The 21,193-nt window shown below is 57.9% G+C and overlaps 2 protein-coding genes across 2 annotated transcripts; both read left to right on the top strand.

Moving 5' to 3' along the window:
• Positions 1–2,054: 2,054 nt before the first annotated feature.
• On the top strand, positions 2,055–13,448 carry LOC144953705 (nipped-B-like protein; the record flags this gene model as incomplete). Its single annotated transcript, XM_078884265.1, has 6 exons — positions 2,055–2,122; positions 8,275–8,395; positions 9,263–9,428; positions 10,450–10,580; positions 12,120–12,242; positions 13,372–13,448. Coding segments are annotated over exons 2-6 (561 nt in total), but the record flags the coding sequence as incomplete, so codon positions are not given.
• A 59-nt stretch (positions 13,449–13,507) lies between these two features.
• LOC144953704 (nipped-B-like protein) lies at positions 13,508–18,910 on the top strand. The gene is made up of 5 exons (XM_078884263.1): positions 13,508–13,626; positions 15,449–15,606; positions 16,270–16,521; positions 18,269–18,814; positions 18,900–18,910. The coding sequence occupies exons 1-5, from the start codon at positions 13,565–13,567 to the stop codon at positions 18,908–18,910; spliced, it is 1,029 nt and encodes a 342-aa protein (XP_078740389.1). The 5' UTR covers positions 13,508–13,564.
• Positions 18,911–21,193: the final 2,283 nt, after the last annotated feature.

Here is a 21,193-nt window from a genome sequence, read left to right as displayed (position 1 = left end):
GGGCTGCTTGGCGCGCGCGAGTTTGGGGTGGAGGGGCTCCGGGGGGGGAGGGGTTATCGAGGGGAGGGGCCTAACTGGGGGGGGGGGGAGGGGCTTAACGGGGGGAGGGGCCTAACGGGGGGCGGGGCTTACCTCAGCGAGTTGAACCGCCGTGTACAGTGCGCGCGCGCGCGTTGTGGCGAGCACAGTGCGAGGAGAGACAAAGACGGCCGCGGATTGGTGCTCCAACCCCCCACTAGCCCCTCCCCTCCCACCCCCCACTCGCCCCTCCCCTCCCACCCCCCACTCGCCCCTCCCACCCCCCTCCCCCACTCGCCCCCCCCCCTCCCCCACTCGCCCCCCCCCTCCCCCACTCGCCCCTCCCCTCCCCCACTCGCCCCTCCCCTCCCCCACTCGCCCCTCTCACCCCCCACTCGCCCCTCCCCTCCCCCACTCGCCCCTCCCACCCCCCACTCGCCCCTCCCACCCCCCCACTCGCCCCTCCCCTCCCCCACTCGCCCCTCTCCTCCCCCCACTCGCCCCTCCCCTCCCCCACTCGCCCCTCCCCTCCCCCACTCGCCCCTCCCCTCCCCCACTCGCCCCTCTCCTCCCCCACTCGCCCCTCCCACCCCCCACTCGCCCCTCCCCTCCTCCACTCGCCCCTCCCACCCCCCACTCGCCCCTCCCACCCCCCCACTCGCCCCTCCCCTCCCCCACTCGCCCCTCTCCTCCCCCCACTCGCCCCTCCCACCCCCCACTCGCCCCTCCCCCACTCGCCCCTCCCCTCCCCCACTCGCCCCTCCCCTCCCCCACTCGCCCCTCCCCTCCCCCACTCGCCCCTCCCACCCCCACTCGCCCCTCCCCTCCCCCACTCGCCCCTCCCCTCCCCCACTCGCCCCTCCCACCCCCCACTCGCCCCTCCCCTCCCCCACTCGCCCCTCTCACCCCCCACTCGCCCCTCCCCTCCCCCACTCGCCCCTCTCCTCCCCCCACTCGCCCCTCCCACCCCCCCACTCGCCCCTCCCCTCCCCCACTCGCCCCTCTCCTCCCCCCACTCGCCCCTCCCACCCCCCCACTCGCCCCTCCCCTCCCCCACTCGCCCCTCCCACCCCCCCACTCGCCCCTCCCCTCCCCCACTCGCCCCTCCCACCCCCCACTCGCCCCTCCCACCCCCCCACTCGCCCTTCCCCTCCCCCACTCGCCCCTCCCCCACTCGCCCCTCCCACCCCCACTAGCCCCTCCCCTCCCCCACTCGCCCCTCCCCTCCCCCACTCGCCCCTCCCCCACTCGCCCCTCCCACCCCCACTCGCCCCTCCCCTCCCCCACTCGCCCCTCCCCTCCCCCACTCGCCCCTCCCACCCCCCACTCGCCCCTCCCACCCCCCCACTCGCCCCTCCCCTCCCCCACTCGCCCCTCTCCTCCCCCCACTCGCCCCTCCCACCCCCCCACTCGCCCCTCCCCTCCCCCACTCGCCCCTCCCCTCCCCCACTCGCCCCTCCCCTCCCCCACTCGCCCCTCCCACCCCCCCACTCGCCCCTCCCCTCCCCCACTCGCCCCTCCCACCCCCCACTCGCCCCTCCCACCCCCCCACTCGCCCCTCCCCTCCCCCACTCGCCCCTCCCCTCCCCCACTCGCCCCTCCCACCCCCCCCACTCGCCCCTCCCCTCCCCCCCACTCGCCCCTCCCCTCCCCCACTCGCCCCTCCCCTCCCCCACTCGCCCCTCCCCTCCCCCACTCGCCCCTCCCACCCCCCCACTCGCCCCTCCCCTCCCCCACTCGCCCCTCCCCTCCCCCACTCGCCCCTCCCCTCCCCCACTCGCCCCTCCCACCCCCCCACTCGCCCCTCCCCTCCCCCACTCGCCCCTCCCACCCCCCACTCGCCCCTCCCACCCCCCCCACTCGCCCCTCCCCTCCCCCACTCGCCCCTCCCCTCCCCCACTCGCCCCTCCCACCCCCCCACTCGCCCCTCCCCTCCCCCCCACTCGCCCCTCCCCTCCCCCACTCGCCCCTCCCCTCCCCCACTCGCCCCTCCCCTCCCCCACTCGCCCCTCCCACCCCCCCCACTCGCCCCTCCCCTCCCCCACTCGCCCCTCCCCCGCGGTGGGCTGAGCGAGCCGCTGGACAGGAGAAGCCTTGGGCCTTGGTGGGTGGTTGGGGTTCAGAGTTGTTGTTGTGGTTGTTGTTGGTGGTGGCGGTTGTTGTGATTATTGTGGTGGTGGTTGTTGTGGTGGTGGTTGTTGTTGTTGTTGTGGTAGTTGTTGTAGTGGTGGTGGTGGTTGTTGTGGCGGTTGTGGTGGTGATTGTTGTGTCGGTGATTGTTGTGGTGGCGGTTGTTGTGGTGGTGATTGTTGTGTCGGTGATTGTTGTTGTGGTGGTGGTTGTTGTTTTTGTGGTTGTTGTGGTTGGTGATGGTTGTGGTTGGTGGTGGTGGCGGTGGTTGATGGTTTTGTGGTGGTGGTTGTGGTTGTAGCGGTGGTTGGTTTTGTTGTGGTTGGTGGTTTTGGTTGTGATTGGTGGTGGGTGTTGTTGTGGTTGGTGGTGGTGGTTGTTGTTGGTGGTGGTCGTGTTTCTGATGTAATTTCACTCTGGTTGTGTAAAGCCGTGTCGGGTTGTCTGTGTTGTTGAGTTGAAATTAATCGTGGTGGTGGTAGTGGTGGTGGTTGTTGTGGCTATGGTGGTGGTGGTAGTGGTGGTGGTAGTGGTGGTTGTTGTGGTTGTGTTCCTGAGGTAAAGTCACTCTTTGTGGTTGTGTAGTGGTTGTGGTGAATCAGTGGGAGTGTGAGTGTATGTCTGAGGTAAAACTTCATCAGTGTAGTGATTGTGGTGAATCAGTGGGAGTGTGAGTGTATGTCTGAGGTAAAACTTCATCAGTGTAGTGATTGTGGTGAATCAGTGGTGTGAGTGTATGTCTGAGGTAAAACCTCACCAGTGCAGTGATTGTGGTGAATCAGTGGGAGTGTGAGTGTATGTCCGAGGTAAAACTTCGTCAGTGTAGTGATTGTGGTGAATCAGTGGGAGTGTGAGTGTATGTCTGAGGTAAAACTTCATCAGTGTAGTGATTGTGGTGAATCAGTGGTGTGGTGTGAGTGTATGTCTGAGGTAAAACCTCATCAGTGTAGTGATTGTGGTGAATCAGTGGCTGTGTGAGTGTATGTCTGAGGTAAAACTTCATCAGTGTAGTGATTGTGGTGAATCAGTGGGAGTGTGAGTGTATGTCTGAGGTAAAACTCTCATCAGTGTAGTGATTGTGGTGAATCAGTGGGAGTGTGAGTGTATGTCTGAGGTAAAACCTCACCAGTGCAGTGATTGTGGTGAATCAGTGGGAGTGTGAGTGTATGTCTGAGGTAAAACCTCACCAGTGTAGTGATTGTGGTGAATCAGTGGCTGTGTGAGTGTATGTCTGAGGTAAAACCTCATCAGTGTAGTGATTGTGGTGAATCAGTGGCTGTGTGAGTGTATGTCTGAGGTAAAACTCTCATCAGTGTAGTGATTGTGGTGAATCAGTGGTGGTGTGTGAGTGTATGTCTGAGGTAAAACCTCATCAGTGTAGTGATTGTGGTGAATCAGTGGAGTGTGAGTGTATTTCTGAGGTAAAACCTCACCAGTGTAGTGATTGTGGTGAATCAGTGGGAGTGTGAGTGTATGTCTGAGGTAAAACCTCACCAGTGCAGTGATTGTGGTGAATCAGTGGGAGTGTGAGTGTATGTCCGAGGTAAAACTTCGTCAGTGTAGTGATTGTGGTGAATCAGTGGGAGTGTGAGTGTATGTCTGAGGTAAAACTTCATCAGTGTAGTGATTGTGGTGAATCAGTGGTGTGGTGTGAGTGTATGTCTGAGGTAAAACCTCATCAGTGTAGTGATTGTGGTGAATCAGTGGCTGTGTGAGTGTATGTCTGAGGTAAAACTTCATCAGTGTAGTGATTGTGGTGAATCAGTGGGAGTGTGAGTGTATGTCTGAGGTAAAACCTCACCAGTGCAGTGATTGTGGTGAATCAGTGGGAGTGTGAGTGTATGTCCGAGGTAAAACTTCGTCAGTGTAGTGATTGTGGTGAATCAGTGGGAGTGTGAGTGTATGTCTGAGGTAAAACCTCACCAGTGCAGTGATTGTGGTGAATCAGTGGGAGTGTGAGTGTATGTCTGAGGTAAAACCTCACCAGTGTAGTGATTGTGGTGAATCAGTGGCTGTGTGAGTGTATGTCTGAGGTAAAACCTCATCAGTGTAGTGATTGTGGTGAATCAGTGGCTGTGTGAGTGTATGTCTGAGGTAAAACTCTCATCAGTGTAGTGATTGTGGTGAATCAGTGGTGGTGTGTGAGTGTATGTCTGAGGTAAAACCTCATCAGTGTAGTGATTGTGGTGAATCAGTGGAGTGTGAGTGTATTTCTGAGGTAAAACCTCACCAGTGTAGTGATTGTGGTGAATCAGTGGGAGTGTGAGTGTATTTCTGAGGTAAAACCTCACCAGTTTAGTGATTGTGGTGAATCAGTGGGAGTGTGAGTGTATTTCTGAGGTAAAACCTCACCAGTGTAGTGATTGTGGTGAATCAGTGGGAGTGTGAGTGTATTTCTGAGGTAAAACCTCACCAGTGTAGTGATTGTGGTGAATCAGTGGGAGTGTGAGTGTATTTCTGAGGTAAAACCTCACCAGTGTAGTGATTGTGGTGAATCAGTGGGAGTGTGAGTGTATTTCTGAGGTAACTTCATCAGTGTAGTGATTGTGGTGAATCAGTGGGAGTATGAGTGTATGTCTGAGGTAAAACCTCACCAGTGTAGTGATTGTGGTGAATCAGTGGCTGTGTGAGTGTATGTCTGAGGTAAAAACCTCATCAGTGTAGTGATTGTGGTGAATCAGTGGGAGTGTGAGTGTATTTCTGAGGTAAAACCTCACCAGTGTAGTGATTGTGGTGAATCAGTGGGAGTGTGAGTGTATTTCTGAGGTAAAACCTCACCAGTGTAGTGATTGTGGTGAATCAGTGGGAGTGTGAGTGTATTTCTGAGGTAAAAACCTCATCAGTGTAGTGATTGTGGTGAATCAGTGGCTGTGTGAGTGTATGTCTGAGGTAAAAACCTCATCAGTGTAGTGATTGTGGTGAATCAGTGGCTGTGTGAGTGTATGTCTGAGGTAAAAACCTCATCAGTGTAGTGATTGTGGTGAATCAGTGGTGTGGTGTGAGTGTATGTCTGAGGTAAAACCTCATCAGTGTAGTGATTGTGGTGAATCAGTGGTGTGGTGTGTGAGTGTATGTCTGAGGTAAAACCTCATCAGTGTAGTGATTGTGGTGAATCAGTGGTGGTGTGTGAGTGTATGTCTGAGGTAAAACTCTCATCAGTGTAGGGATTGTGAGAGTATTTGAGGTAAAACTACTACTCGATACTGATAGCACTTGCCCCTACAGCCTGCGAGAGGCTACACGGGGGAGCTTTGTCTGTGTGTAGGTGCTACTGACAGCACTTGCCCCTACAGACTGATAGAGGCTACACGGGGGAGCTTTGTCTGTGTGTAGGTGCTACTGACAGCACTTGCCCCTACAGCCTGCTAGAGGCTACACGGGGGACCTTTGTCTGTATAGATGCTACTAACAGCACTTGCCCCTACAGCCTGCTAGAGGCTACACGGGGGATCTTTGTCTGTATAGATGCTACTAACAGCACTTGCCCCTACAGCTTGCTAGAGGCTACACGGGGGATCTTTGTCTGTATAGATGCTACTAACAGCACTTGCCCCTACAGCCTGATAGAGGCTACACGGGGGAGCTTTGTCTGTGTGTAGGTGCTACTGACAGCACTTGCCCCTACAGCCTGATAGAGGCTACACGGGGGAGCTTTGTCTGTGTGTAGGTGCCACTGACAGCACTTGCCCCTACAGCCTGCTAGAGGCTACACGGGGGATCTTTGTCTGTATAGATGCTACTAACAGCACTTGCCCCTACAGCCTGCTAGAGGCTACACGGGGGACCTTTGTCTGTGTGTAGGTGCTACTGACAGCACTTGCCCCTACAGCCTGATAGAGGCTACACGGGGGAGCTTTGTCTGTGTGTAGGTGCCACTGACAGCACTTGCCCCTACAGCCTGCTAGAGGCTACACGGGGGATCTTTGTCTGTATAGATGCTACTAACAGCACTTGCCCCTACAGCCTAATAGAGGCTACACGGGGGATCTTTGTCTGTATAGATGCTACTAACAGCACTTGCCCCTACAGCCTGCTAGAGGCTATACGGGGGATCTTTGTCTGTGTGTAGGTGCCACTGACAGCACTTGCCCCTACAGCCTGCTAGAGGCTACACGGGGGATCTTTGTCTCTGTATAGATGCTACTTAGAGCACTTGCCCCTACTGCCTGCTAGAGGCTACTCGGGGGATCTTTGTATAGATGCTACTAACAGCACTTGCCCCTACAGCCTGCTAGAGGCTACGCGGGGGATCTTTGTCTGTATAGATGCTACTAACAGCACTTGCCCCTACAGCCTGCTAGAGGCTACGCGGGGGATCTTTGTCTGTGGGGTGCATCGTGTTATGTGTACAGTGCTAAGTGCAGGCGACAGATTGAGTCTTTGTCACCCTGCGGAGATAAAAGGCCCCATCCTGCCGTCTCTGTCTCACAGTCTCTCGCAGTGTCTCTGTGTCTCCCAATATCCCAGTGTGTTTCAGTGTGTCTCCCAGTGTCTCACAGTCTCTCTGTGTCTCTGTGTGTCTCCCAGTGTCTCATAGTATATCTCTCAGTGTCTCACGGTCTCTCCTGCCGTCTCTGTCTCACAGTCTCTCTCAGTGTCTCTGTGTTTCCCAATATCTCAGTGTGTCTCAGTGTGTCTCAGTGTGTCTCCCAGTGTCTCCCAGTGTCTCACAGTATCTCATAGTATCTCTCAGTGTCTCACAGTGTCTCCCGGTGTCTCTGTGTCTCCCAATATATCAGTGTGTCTCCCAGTGTCTCAGTGTCTTCTAGTGTCTCACAGTGTCTCCCGGTGTCTCCCGGTGTCTCACAGTGTCTCTGTCTCCCAGTGTCTCAGTGTCTCCCAGTGTCTCAGTGTCTCACGGTGTCTCCCGGTGTCTCACAGTGTCCCAGTGTCTCAGTGTCTCACAGTGTCTCACAGTGTCTCACAGTGTCTCACAGTGTCTCTGTCTCACAGTGTCTCCCAGTGTCTCACAGTGTCTCAGTGTCTCACAGTGTCTCACAGTGTCTCAGTGTCTCACAGTGTCTCACAGTGTCTCACAGTGTCTCACGGTGTCTCCTGCTGTCTCTGTCTCACAGTCTCTCTCAGTGTCTCTGTGTTTCCCAATATCTCAGTGTGTCTCCCAGTGTCTCCCAGTGCCTCCCGGTATTTCTCAGTGTGTCTAAGTGTATCTCAGTGTGTCTCTCAGTGTCTCTCACAGTGTATCACAGTGTCTCCCAGTATCTCACAGTGTCTCCCAGAGGCTCTCAGTGTCTCCCTGTGTCTTCCAGTGTCTCCCAGTGTATCAGTGTCTCACAGTGTCTCTCACAGTGTGTCACAGTGTCTCCCAGTATCTCACAGTGTCTCAGTGTCTCCCAGATACTCTCAGTGTCTCACAGTGTCTCCCAGAGACTCTCAGTGTCTCCCACTGTCTCACAGTGTCTCAGTGTCTCCCAGAGACTCCCTGTGTCTCCCTGTGTCTTCCAGTGTCTCCCAGTGTCTCAGTGTGTCACAGTGTCTCCCAGTGTCTCAGTGTCTCACAGTGTCTCCCAGAGACTCTCAGTGTCTCCCAGTGTCTCACAGTGTCTCACAGTGTCTCACAGAGACTCCCTGTGTCTCCCTGTATCTTCCAGTGTCTTCCAGTGTATCCCAGTGTCTCAGTGTGTCACAGTGTCTCCCAGTGTCTCAGTGTCTCAGTGTCTCCCAGAGACTCTCAGTGTCTCACAGTGTCTCACAGTGTCTCAGTGTCTCCCAGAGACTCCCTGTGTCTTCCAGTGTCTTCCAGTGTCTCCCTGTGTCTTCCAGTGTCTCAGTGTGTCACAGTGTCTCCCAGTGTCTCAGTGTCTCACAGTGTCTCCCAGAGACTCTCAGTGTCTCACAGTGTCTCACAGTGTCTCAGTGTCTCCCAGAGACTCCCTGTGTCTCCCTGTGTCTTCCAGTGTCTCCCTGTGTCTTCCAGTGTCTCAGTGTGTCACAGTGTATCCCAGTGTCTCCCCCCGTGTCTCTGCCCCCCCGTGTCTCTGTCCCCCCCCGTGTCTCCCCCCCCCCTCGTGTCTCTGTCCCCCCCCCCCCCCGTGTCTCTGTCCCCCCCCCTGTGTACCAGGCGAGGTAGTGAACATGTCGCCGTGTGTATCTCTCCCTTGTGTGTAGGTGAAGCATCGGCCGGATATTTTTAAGTGAAAACGCCTGTGGCCCAATCTCCGAAAGATGAATGGCGATATGCCTCATGTCCCTATCACTACGCTGGCCGGCATTACCAGCCTCACCGACCGTGAGTTGCTCACCAACTCACCCACCAGCTTGGTCATCCACTCACTCACCCACCCACCCATTCAATCACTCATCCACTCATCCACCCACTCACCCATTCACCCACTCACCCACCCACTCATCCACCCACCCACTCATCCACCCACCCACCCACTCACGCACCCACGCACTCATCCACCCATCCACCCACCCACTCACCCACCCACTCACCCACCCACTCATCCACCCACCCACTCATCCACCCACCCACTCACCCACCCACCCACTCATCCACCCACCCACGCATTCACCCACCCACTCACCCACCCACTCAATCACCCACACAATCACCCACTCACTCACCCAACCACTCACTCACCCACCCACTCAACCACCCACCCACTCATCCACTCACCCCACACACTCACCCACCCACCCACTCACCCACTCACCCACTCACCCACCCACCCACTCATCCACCCACCCATCCACCCACCCACCCACTCACCTCACCCACTCAATCACCCACTCACCCACGCACTCACCGACGCACTCACCCACCCACGCACTCATCCACCCACCCACCCACCCACTCACCTCACCCACTCAATCACCCACCCACTCACCCACCCACCCACCCACCCACTCACCCACCCACCCACTCATCCACCCACCCATCCACCCACCCACCCACTCACCTCACCCACTCAATCACCCACTCACCCACGCACTCACCGACGCACTCACCCACCCACGCACTCATCCACCCACCCACCCACCCACTCACCTCACCCACTCACCTCACCCACTCAATCACCCACCCACTCAATCACCCACCCACTCACCCACCCACCCACCCACTCACCCACGCTGTGATTGTCCACCCCAGTGCTGAACGAGCTGCCCCTACCGTCACCGCTTCCCGCCACCACCAACAAGTCCCTGCTGTTCTCTCCGCGCGTGGCCGAGGATGCCGCTCGGCTGCTGTCGTGCCGGGAGGATGCGCTGGTGGCCCAGCTGTGCCACGCCCTCGCACAGGTCTCCACCGAGCACATGTGAGTGGCACACACAGACACAGACACACACACAGACACACACACACACAGACACACACACAGACGCACACACAGACACACACACAGACACACACACACAGACACACACACAGACACACACACAGACACACACACAGACACACACACAGACACACACACAGACGCACACACAGACACACACACACACACAGACACACACAGACACACACTCAAACACTCACCCACTCACCTACCCACTCACCCACCCACCCACTCACCCACTCACCCATCCACTCACCCACCCACCCACTCACTCACCCACTCACCCACTCACTCACCCACCCACCCACTCACTCACCCACCCACCCACCCACCCACTCACCCACCCACCCACCCACTCACTCACTCACCCACTCACCCACTCACCCACTCACTCACCCACCCACCCACTCACTCACCCACTCACCCACTCACTCACCCACCCACCCACTCACCCACCCACCCACCCACTCACTCACCCACCCACTCACTCACTTACCCACCCACCCACTCACCCACCCAGAAACACACACACACTCATCCACCCACCCAGAGACACACACCCACCCACTCACCCACCCACTCACTCGCCCACCCACCCACTCACCCAGAGACACACACACACTCACCTACCCACTTACTCACTCACCCACCCACCCACCCACTCACCCAGAGACACACACACACTCACCTACCCACCCACTCACCTACCCACTCACCTACCCACTCACCCAGCCACCCACCCACTCACTCACTCACCCACTCACTCACCCACTCACTCACTCACTCACTCACCCACCCACCCACCCACCCACTCACCCACCCACCTACCCACCCACCCACTCACTCACCCAATCACCTACCCACCCACTCACTCACCTACCCACCCACACACTCACCCACAGGTCTCCACAGAGCACGTGTGAGTCTATCACGTCTCCCCCCCCCCCCCCCCCCGTGTTGTTGTTGTTGATGTTGTTGTGTTGTTATTGTTGTTGTGTAGCGAGGTGAAGGAGAGTGTGGGCGGTTCTGAGGAGCCGGATGGCGACGTGCCGGCCTTGCTGCAGTCGGTGTTGGCTCGCAGCCCCTCCGTCTTCAAGGAGAAGAGCCTCCAGTCGCGCTACGGAGTGCAGAGTGAGTCTATACTACTGTAGACAATAGACTACACTATACACTACACTACACTATAGACTACACTATAGACTACACTATACACTACACTATACACTATAGACTACACTATACACTACACTATACACTACGGAGTGCAGAGTGAGTCTATACACTATACTATACTATAGAATTATAGACTACACTACAGACTACACTACAGACTATAGACCACACTATACACTACACTATACGCTACACTATACACTACACTATACACTACACTATACACTACACTATACACTACGGAGTGCAGAGTGAGCCTATACTACTGTACTATACCACACTGTAGAGTTATAGACTACACTATACACTACACTATACGCTACACTATAGACTACACTATAGACTACACTATACGCTACGGAGTGCAGAGTGAGGCTATACTACTGTACTATACCACACTACAGACTACACTATACACTACACTATACACTACGCTATAGAGTTATAGACTACACTATACGCTACGGAGTGCAGAGTGAGCCTATACACTATACACTACACTATAGACTACACTATACACTACACTATACACTACGGAGTGCAGAGTGAGTCTATACTACTACACTAGACTACACTATACTATAGAGTTATAGACCACACTATAGACTACAGACTACACTATAGACTACACTGTTGCCCTGTGTGTGTGTGCTGTGTGTGCTGTGTGTGTGACTGTTGCCCTGTGTGTGTGCTGTGTGTGTTGTGTGTGTGTGTCTGTGTGCGTGTGTGTTGCGTGTGCTGTGTGTGTGTGCTGTGTGTGTTTCCCTGTGTGTGTGTGCTGTGTGTGTGCTATGTGTGTGTGCTGTGTGTGTTGTGTGCGTGTGCTGTGTGTGTGTGTTGCGTGTGCTGTGTTGTGTGTGCTCTGTGTGTGTGTGCTGTGTGTGTGTGTGACTGTTACCTGTGTGTGTGTTGTGTGTGTGTGTGCTGTGTGTGTGTTGTGTTGTGTGTGTCTTCCGTGTGGTGTGTTGTGTGTGTTGTGTGTGTTGTGTGTGTGACTGTTACCTGCGTGTGTGTTGCGTGTGCTGTGTGTGTTGCGTGTGCTGTGTGTGTTGCGTGTGCTGTGTGTGTGCTGTGTGTGTTGTGTGTGTGACTGTTACCCTGTGTGTGTGTGCTCTGTGTGTTGTGTGTGTGACTGTTGCCCTGTGTGTGTGTTTTGTGTGTGTGTTTTGTGTGCTGTGTGTGTGTTGTGTGTGTGACTGTTTCCTGTGTGTGTGTGTGCTCTGTGTGTGTGCTGTGTGTGTTGTGTGTGTGATTGTTGCCCTGTGTGTGTGTTGTGTGTGTGTGTACTCTGTGTGTGTTGTGTGTGTGTGTCTGTGTGTGTGTTGTGTGTGTGACTGTTACCTGTGTGTGTGCTGTGTGTGTGTTGTGTGTGTGACTGTTACCTGTGCGTGTGCTGTGTGCGTGTGCTGTGTGTGTTGTGTGTGTGTGTGCTGTGTGTGTTGTGTGTGTGTGTGACTGTTACCTGTGTGTGTCTTGCGTCTGTCTGTTCTCTCCCAGCCCTGGCGCCCCGCACCCCCATGGTGGCGTCACCGTACGTACAGCCGTCCAACAGCCGCATGCACTCCCCCAACATCCTGCAGCCGTCACCCAGCGCCTCCAACTCCCTCCCGCACGCACAGGGTACAGCCGCACTACACCGCAACCTACACACTGCACCGTGTACACTATACACACTACACTATACACACTACACTATACACTACTACACTATACACACTACACAGCAACCTACACCCTGCACCGTGTACACTACACACACTACACTATACACTACTACACTATACACTACACACACTACACTTTACACTACACACACTACACTATACACTACTACACTATACACACTACACACTGCACCGTATACACTACACCGCAACCTACACCCTGCACCGTGTACACTACACACACTACACTATACACATACACTACACACACTACTACACTATACACACTACACACTACACTGTATACACACTGCACCGTATACACTACACCCCTACACCGCATTATACACACTACAGCGTACACACTACACCACCACACCCTACACCACTACACTATACACTACTACACTACACTATACACTACTACACTACTATACACTACAGCGCTACACTAGACTATACACGACACACTCCACTAATCACACTACACCACTACACTACACACGACACCACTACACTACACCGTACCACCACACAAACTGTACAACTGCACACGCTCCGTCAGCACACAAACTGTATGCACTGTGCCACTGTACACGCCACACCACTACACACTGTACACACCAGAGGCGTGGACTCGAGTCATGTGACTTGGACTCGAGTCAGACTCGAGTCATGAATTTGATGACTTGCGACTCGACTTGGACTTGCATAACAATGACTTTGTCCCACCTATGAGATGTGGACTCGAGTCATGTGACTTGGACTCGAGTCAGACTCGAGTCATGAATTTGATGACTTGCGACTCGACTTGGACTTGCATAACAATGACTTTGTCCCACCTATGAGATGTGGACTCGAGTCATGTGACTTGGACTCGAGTCAGACTCGAGTCATGAATTTGATGACTTGCGACTCGACTTGGACTTGCATAACAATGACTTTGTCCCACCTCTGGTACACACTGTACACACTGCACCACTGTACGCTGCACCGCTAAGCGCAGCACCACTGTACATGCTGAACCACTGTGGCCACTCTACACGATGTACCGGCTTGTTGTTTTCTTGTTTCACCTCCCCCAGGTCTCATGCAGCAGCCCCTGCTGCAGCACGGGGGAGGGGCAGGAGGAGGAGGAGGAGGCGGGGGGTGGGGGCCACGGGGGAGGAGGAGGAGGTGGGGGGGGGAGGAGGTGGGGGCCATGGGGGAGGAGGTGCGGGTGGAGGAGGAGGAGGTGGGGGCGGAGGGGGAGGGCAGTACAAGCTTTCTCAGAACTCGATGCACGGGAGCCCAGTAGCAGCTTCTTACCAGCCAGCCTCCATGCCTCCCAGTCCCTCGAGGTGCCTACACACTCACCTACTTACTCACCATCTTACTCACTTAGCTACTCACCTACTCACTCACTCACTCACCTACTCACTCACCTTCTTACTCACTTAGCTACTCACCTACTCACTCACATACCTACTCACTCACCTACTTACTCACCTAGCCACTCACCTACACACTCACCTACTTACCCACTCACTCACTCACCTACTCACTCACCTACTTACTCACCTACTCACTCACTCACCTACTCACTCACCTACTCACTCACCTACCTACTCACCTACTCACTCACCTACTCACTCACTCACCTAGCCACTCACCTACTCACTCACTCACCTAGCCACTCACCTACTCACTCACCTACTCACCTAGCCACTCACTCACCTACTCACTCACCTACTCACTCACCTACTCACCTAGCCACTCACCTTCTTACTCACCTACTCACTCACCTACTCACCCACTCACTCACCTAGCCACTCACTCACCTACTCACTCACCTACTCACTCACCTACTCACCTAGCCACTCACCTTCTTACTCACCTACTCACTCACCTACTCACCCACTCACTCACCTAGCCACTCACCTAGCCACTCACCTACCTACCTACCCACTCACTCACCTACTCACCTACTCACCTAGCCACTCACCTACTCACTCACCTACTCACTCACTCACCTAGCCACTCACCTACTCACCCACTCACTCACCTAGCCACTCACTCACCTAGCCACTCACCTACTCACTCACCTACTCACCTAGCCACTCACCTTCTTACTCACCTACTCACTCACCTACTCACCCACTCACTCAACCTAGCCACTCACCTACTCACTCACCTACTCACCTAGCCACTCACCTTCTTACTCACCTACTCACTCACCTACTCACCCACTCACTCACCTAGCCACTCACCTAGCCACTCACCTACCTACCTACCTACCCACTCACTCACCTACTCACCTACTCACCTAGCCACTCACCTACTCACTCACTCACCTAGCCACTCACCTACTCACCCACTCACTCACCTAGCCACTCACTCACCTAGCCACTCACCTACTCACCCACTCACTCACCTAGCCACTCACTCACCTAGCCACTCACCTACCTACCTGCCCACTCACTCACCTACTCACCTACTCACCTAGCCACTCACCTACTCACTCACCTACTCACTCACCTAGCCACTCACCTACTCACCCACTCACTCACCTAGCCACTCACTCACCTAGCCACTCACCTACTCACCCACTCACTCACCTAGCCACTCACTCACCTAGCCACTCACCTAGCCACTCACCTACCTACCTACCCACTCACTCACCTACTCACCTACTCACCTAGCCACTCACTCACTCACTTACTCACCTAGCCACTCACTCACTCACCTAGCCACTCACTCACCTAGCCACTCACCTAGCCACTCACTCACTCACTCACCTAGCCACTCACCTAGCCACTCACTCACTCACCTACTCACTCACCTACTCACTCACCTACTCACTCACCTACTCACTCACTCACCTAGCCACTCACTCACCTACTCACTCACTCACCTAGCCACTCACTCACTCACTCACCTAGCCACTCACTCACTCACCTCCTCACACACATGGTGATGTGTGTGTGTATATGTATATATATGTATGTATCTGTATGTATATCTGTATGTATCTGTGTGTGTATCACCAGTAGGTACATGGTGATGTGTGTATATATGTATGTATATATATATGTGTGACTGTGTGTGTGTCACCAGTAGGTACATGGTGATGTCTGTGTATGTATATGTATGTATATATATGTATGTATGTGTCGCCAGTAGGTACATGGTGATGTCCGGCTCCGGCTCTGGCCGGTTCCACCCCCAGCAGAGCAGCCCGGCCCCCTCCCCCTACGCCCCTCAGAGCCCCGCCGCCTTCCACGCTGCCTACAGCCAGCACCCCCCCTCCTACAGCCAGCACCAGCAGCTGCAGCAACAGGGTACTCACTCACTCAGTCACTCACTCAGTCACTCAGTCACTCATTCAGTCATTCAGTCACTCACTCAGTCGCTCGCTCAGTCACTCAGTCGCTCGCTCGCTCACTCACTCACTCAGTCACTCAGTCATTCAGTCAGTCAGTCACTCACTCAGTGACTCTGTCTACAGCCAGCACCCCCCCTCCTACAGCCAGCACCAGCAGCTGCAGCAACAGGGTACTCACTCACTCAGTCCCTCACTCAGTCACTCAGTCACTCACTCAGTCGCTCGCTCACTCAGTCACTCACTCAGTCACTCACCCAGTCAGTCACTCACTCAGTGACTCTGCCTACAGCCAGCACCCCCCCCTCCTACAGCCAGCACCAGCAGCTGCAGCAACAGGGTACTCACTCACTCAGTCACTCACTCACTCACTCAGTCAGTCAGTCACTCAGTCACTCACTCACTCAGTCACTCACTCACTCTCAGTCACTCACTCAGTCACTCACTCAGTCACTCACCCAGTCAGTCAGTCACTCACTCAGTAAGTCACTAAGTCACTCAGTCACTCACTCAGTCAGTCACTAAGTCACTCACTCAGTCAGTCACTCACTCTGTCACTCACTCACTAAGTCACTCACTCAACCACTCCCCTCTCCCCCCCCCCCCCCCCGTGTGCTCTCAGCACCTCTGCTCTCCGCTGGGGTCCCTCTGCGCCCCATGAGCGACGGGGCTCCGCTCGGAGCTGCCGGCTCCAACAGCGGCAGTGGCCACCACCACCAACAGCAGCAGCAGCTGCAGCAGCAGCAGCAGCAGCAGGGTGGTGGTGTTGGTGGTGGTGAAGAGGAGCAGCAGGGAGCGACGGGGCAGTCTGCGGTGTCCATCTACCCAGGACGCGTGCCACAGTCGCCCATCTGCCAGGACCCTGGCACCAGCGGTACCTGGGGGGGAGGGGGGGGGGTGAGGGGTGAGGGCGGTGGGAGGGTGAGAGACACACGGGGGAGATGAGGGTGGGAGACACGGTGAGGGAGACGCGGTGGGGGGTGAGGGCGGTGGGAGGGTGAGAGACACACGGGGGAGATGAGGGTGGGAGACACGGTGAGGGAGACGCGGTGAGGGGTGAGGGCGGTGGGAGGGTGAGAGACACACGGGGGAGATGAGGGTGGGAGACACGGTGAGGGAGACGCGGTGGGGGGGTGAGGGCGGTGGGAGGGTGAGAGACACACGGGGGAGATGAGGGTGGGAGACACGGTGAGGGAGACGCGATGGGGGGTGAGGGCGGTGGGAGGGTGAGAGACACACGGGGGAGATGAGGGTGGGAGACACGGTGGGGGAGACGCGGTGAGGGGTGAGGGTGGTGGGAGGGTGAGAGACACACGGGGGAGATGAGGGTGGGAGACACGGTGGGGGAGACGCGGTGAGGGGTGAGGGGTGAGGGTGGTGGGAGGGTGAGAGACACACGGGGGAGATGAGGGTGGGAGACACGGTGGGGGAGACGCGGTGAGGGGTGAGGGCGGTGGGAGGGTGAGAGACACACGGGGGAGATGAGGGGGTGGCGAGGGTGGGAGAGACACGGGGGGAGAGACGCAGGGAGAGAGACACGCGGAGGGAGACACGGTGGGGGAGACACGGTGGGGGAGACGCGGGGAGGGAGACACAGGGAGAGAGACACGGGGAGAGAGACACAGGGAAACACGGGGAGGAAGACACGGGGAGAGGGAGAGACGGGGAGGGAGACACGGTGAGAGAGACACGGGGAGGGAGACACGAGGAGAGAGACACGGGGAGAGAGACACGGGGAGAGAGACACGGGCAGACATGGGGGAGACACGGGGAGATGTGAGTGGAGCCGATGATGCTGAGTTAAGACATTCGAACTCTGAGCACCAAACTGTGCGGACAAATTCTGTCTGAGGCCCACAGCACTCCCCACGTGGTTGTTTTGGCAGACGCGGGGAGACGCGACACACACACAAGAGTCAGGCTGTACTTGATCCCAACTCACAACCACCTCCTCTGCCCCCCTGTAACTCTCCTCCCACTCACCCACTCGCTCACCCACCCACCCACTCACCCACCCACCCACTCACTCGCTCACCCACTCACTCGCTCACACCACTCACTCGCTCACCCACCCACCCACTCGCTCACCCACCCACTCGCTCACCCACCCACTCACTCACCCACTCACCCACCCACTCGCTCACCCACCCACTCGCTCACCCACCCACTCACTCACTCACCCACCCACTCGTTCACCCCACTCACCCACTCACTCACTCACCCACCCACCCACCCACTCACCCACCCACTCACCCACTCACTCACTCGCCCACTCACCCACCCACCCACTCGCCCACCCACTCGCCCACCCACTCACCCACCCACCCACTCACTCACCCACTCACCCACCCACCCACCCACTCACCAACCCACCCACCCACCCACCCACTCACCCACCCACTCACCCACCCACCCACTCACCCACCCACCCACTCACCAACCCAACTCACCCACCCACCCACTCACCCACCCACCCACTCACCCACCCACTCACCAACCCACCCACCCACCCACTCACCCACTCACCCACCCACCCACTCACCCACCCACCCACCCACTCACCAACCCACCCACTCACCCACTCACCCACCCACCCACTCACCCACCCACCCCTCCCACAGTTTGCCAATTAGGACGAGTGGCAGGCCTCGGGCCTGGAGCGTCCACGGTCCAACAACAACAACAGCAGCAGCAGCAGCAGTACAACTCTCCGAGCGAGCTGCCCCCAGACATCCTCCGTGATTCTCCAGATCGCAAAAGCCTCCAGCAGCAGCAGCTGCAGCAGCAGCAGCAGCAGCACAAGAAACGCTGCAAACCAACAACTCTGCAGCAGCAGCAGCTACAGCAGCTACAGCAGCAGCAGCTGTTACAGCTGCAGCAGCAGCAGCAGCGAGCCGGTGGAGGTGGTGGTGGTGGAGGTGGTGGCGTCGGTGGTGGAGTTGGAGGAGGTGGAGTTGGAGTGGTGGACAAGGTGGAGTACGACATCGTGACCTCGGCGGGACTCGACCCCGGCAAGTTGACGCTGAAGCTTCGTGTGAAGCCGTCGCTTTGCGGCCGCGACGAGGGGACGGGCGACGAGGAGGAGGGGGAGGAGGGGGTGGGACCCGGGGAGGGTGAGGAGGGTGAGGAGGAGGAGGAGGTGGAGGGGGCGGAGGAGAGGAGGGGGGGTGCGTTGGCCACGCTACGGGGCAGAGGCACGGGGGCTGAGGGCGCTAGCGGCAAGGAAAGCGGCGACGCTGTTGGGGTTCGCAGGCAGCTGCTGATGCAGCAGCAGCAGCAGCAGCAGCATGCGGCGGCTGCTGCTGCAGTTGCAGTTCCTCTGGACATCTTGCAGTCGCTGGGACCCAGGGAAAGACATCAGCAGCAGCAGCAGCAGGGCAGGCAACAGCAGCAGCAGCAGCAGCAGCAGCAGGCTGTGGGCGTCGGTGGTGGTGGTGGCGGTGGTGGTGGTGGCGGTGGTGGTGGGGGCGACGCGGCCTGTGACGAGACGGAGATGGAGGCGCTGGCGGAGATCGAGAGGATCGAGCGAGAGGCGGCGCTGGAGAGAGAGCGTGCATTCAAGGAGGTGCAGGACAAAGGTGAGTGGGTGGGTGGGTGGGTGAGTGGGTGGGTGAGTGGCTGGGTGGGTGGGTGGGTCGGTGGGTGAGTGGCTGGGCGGGTGGGAGGGTGGGTGGGTGGGCGAGTGGCTGGGCGAGTGGGTGAGTGGCTGGGCGGGTGGGAGGGCGAGTGGCTGGGCGAGTGGCTGGGCAGGTGGGTGGGCGGGTGGGTGGGTGGATCGGTGGGCGAGTGGCTGGGTGGGTGGGCGAGTGGCTGGGTGGGTGGGCGAGTGGCTGGGTGGATGGGCGAGTGGCTGGGTGGATGGGCGAGTGGCTGGGTGGGTGGGCGAGTGGCTGGGTGGGTGGGCGAGTGGCTGGGCGGGTGGGCGGGCGGGTGGGCGGGTGTGTGGGCGAGTGGCTGAGTGGGCGAGTGGGTGGGTGGGTCGGTGGGTGGGTGGGTCGGTGGGTGGGTGGGTCGGTGGGTGGGTGGGTCGGTGGGCGAGCGGGTGGGGTGGGCGAGTGGCTGGGCGGGTGGCTGGGCGGGTGGGTGGGCGGGTGGCTGGGCGGGTGGGTGGTGGTGGTGTGGGTGAGTGAGTGGGTGGGTGGGTGGTGTGGGTGAGTGGCTGGGCGGGTGGGTGAGTGGGTGGGTGGGTGGGTGAGTGAGTGAGTGGTGGTGGTGTGGGTGAGTGGCTGGGTGAGTGGCTGGGTGAGTGGCTGGGTGAGTGGCTGGGTGGTGGTGTGGGTGAGTGGCTGGTGTGAGTGAGTGAGTGGCTGGGTGGGTGGTGTGGGTGAGTGGGCGAGTGGCTGGGCGGGTGGGTGGGCGAGTGGTTGGGTGGGTGAGTGGCTGGGTGGGTGAGTGGCTGGGTGGGTGAGTGGGTGAGTGAGTGGCTGGGTGAGTGGCTGGGTCTGAGTGTCTCCCTCCCCCTCCCCCCGTAGACAAACCCCTGAAGAAGCGGAAGCAAGACTCCTACCCGCAGGAGAAGTCCGGCAGCGTCACCACGGCGACCGCGGCACAACAACAACAACAACCGCAACCACAACAACCACCAACAACAACCACCGCCGCAGCAGCAACAACCGCAGTTGTCAGCAGCAGCAACCCAACGGCATCTCAACCCTCACTGGTTGTGAGCATCAACCTCCAGCAAACGGGTGAGTTGGTGGTGGTGTGGGTGGTGGTGGTGTGTGGGTGGTGGTGGTGTGTGTGGTGTGTGTGGTGTGGGTGGTGGTGGTGGTGTGGGTGTTGTGGGTGGTGTGGGTGGTGGTGAGGGTGGTGGTGGTGTGGGTGGGGTGGGTGGTGGTGGTGTGGGTGGTGGTAGTGGTGGGGGTGTTCGTGTTGGTGGTGGTAGTGTGGGTGTTGGTGGTGGTGGTGGTGGTGGGGGTGGTGGGTGGTGGTGGTGGTGTGGGTGGTGGTGGTGGTTGGTGGTGGGGGTGGTGGTGGTGGTGGTGTGGATGGTGTGGGTGGTGGTGGTGGTGGTGGTGGGGGTGGTGGTGTGGGTGGTGGTGGTGGTTGTGTGGGTGGTGGTGTTAGTGGTGGTGGTGGTGGTGTGGGTGGTGGGGGTGGTGGGGGTGGTGGTGGTGTGGGTGGTGGTGGTGGTGATGTGGGTGGTGGTGGTGGTGGGGGTGGGTGGTGGTGGTGGTGGTTGTGTGGGTGGTGGTGTTAGTGGTGGTGTTAGTGGTGGTGTGAGTGGTGGTGGTGGTGTGGGTGGTGTGTGTGGTGGGGGTGGTGGTGGTGTGGGTGGTGGTGGGGGTGGTGGTGGTGTGGATGGTGTGGGTGGTGGTGTGGGTGGTGGTGGTAGTGTGTGTGGTGGGGGTGGTGGTGGTGTGGGTGGTGGTGGGGGTGGTGGTGGTGGTGTGGGTGGTGGTGGTGTGGGTGGTGGTGGGGGTGGTGGTGGGGTGGGTGGTGGTGGTGTGGGTGGGTGGTGTGGGCGGGTGTGGTGGTGGTGTGGGTGGTGGTGGGGGGTGGTGGTGGTGTGGGTGGTGGTAGTGTGGGTGGTGGTAGTGTGGATG

This window comes from Lampetra fluviatilis, chromosome 81 (assembly GCF_964198595.1).
Source record: "Lampetra fluviatilis chromosome 81, kcLamFluv1.1, whole genome shotgun sequence".
In the NCBI taxonomy this organism is placed as follows: Eukaryota; Metazoa; Chordata; class Hyperoartia; order Petromyzontiformes; family Petromyzontidae; genus Lampetra; species Lampetra fluviatilis.
Note: the sequence above shows the minus strand (reverse complement) of the source record. Positions and strands in the feature narration are given on the sequence as shown.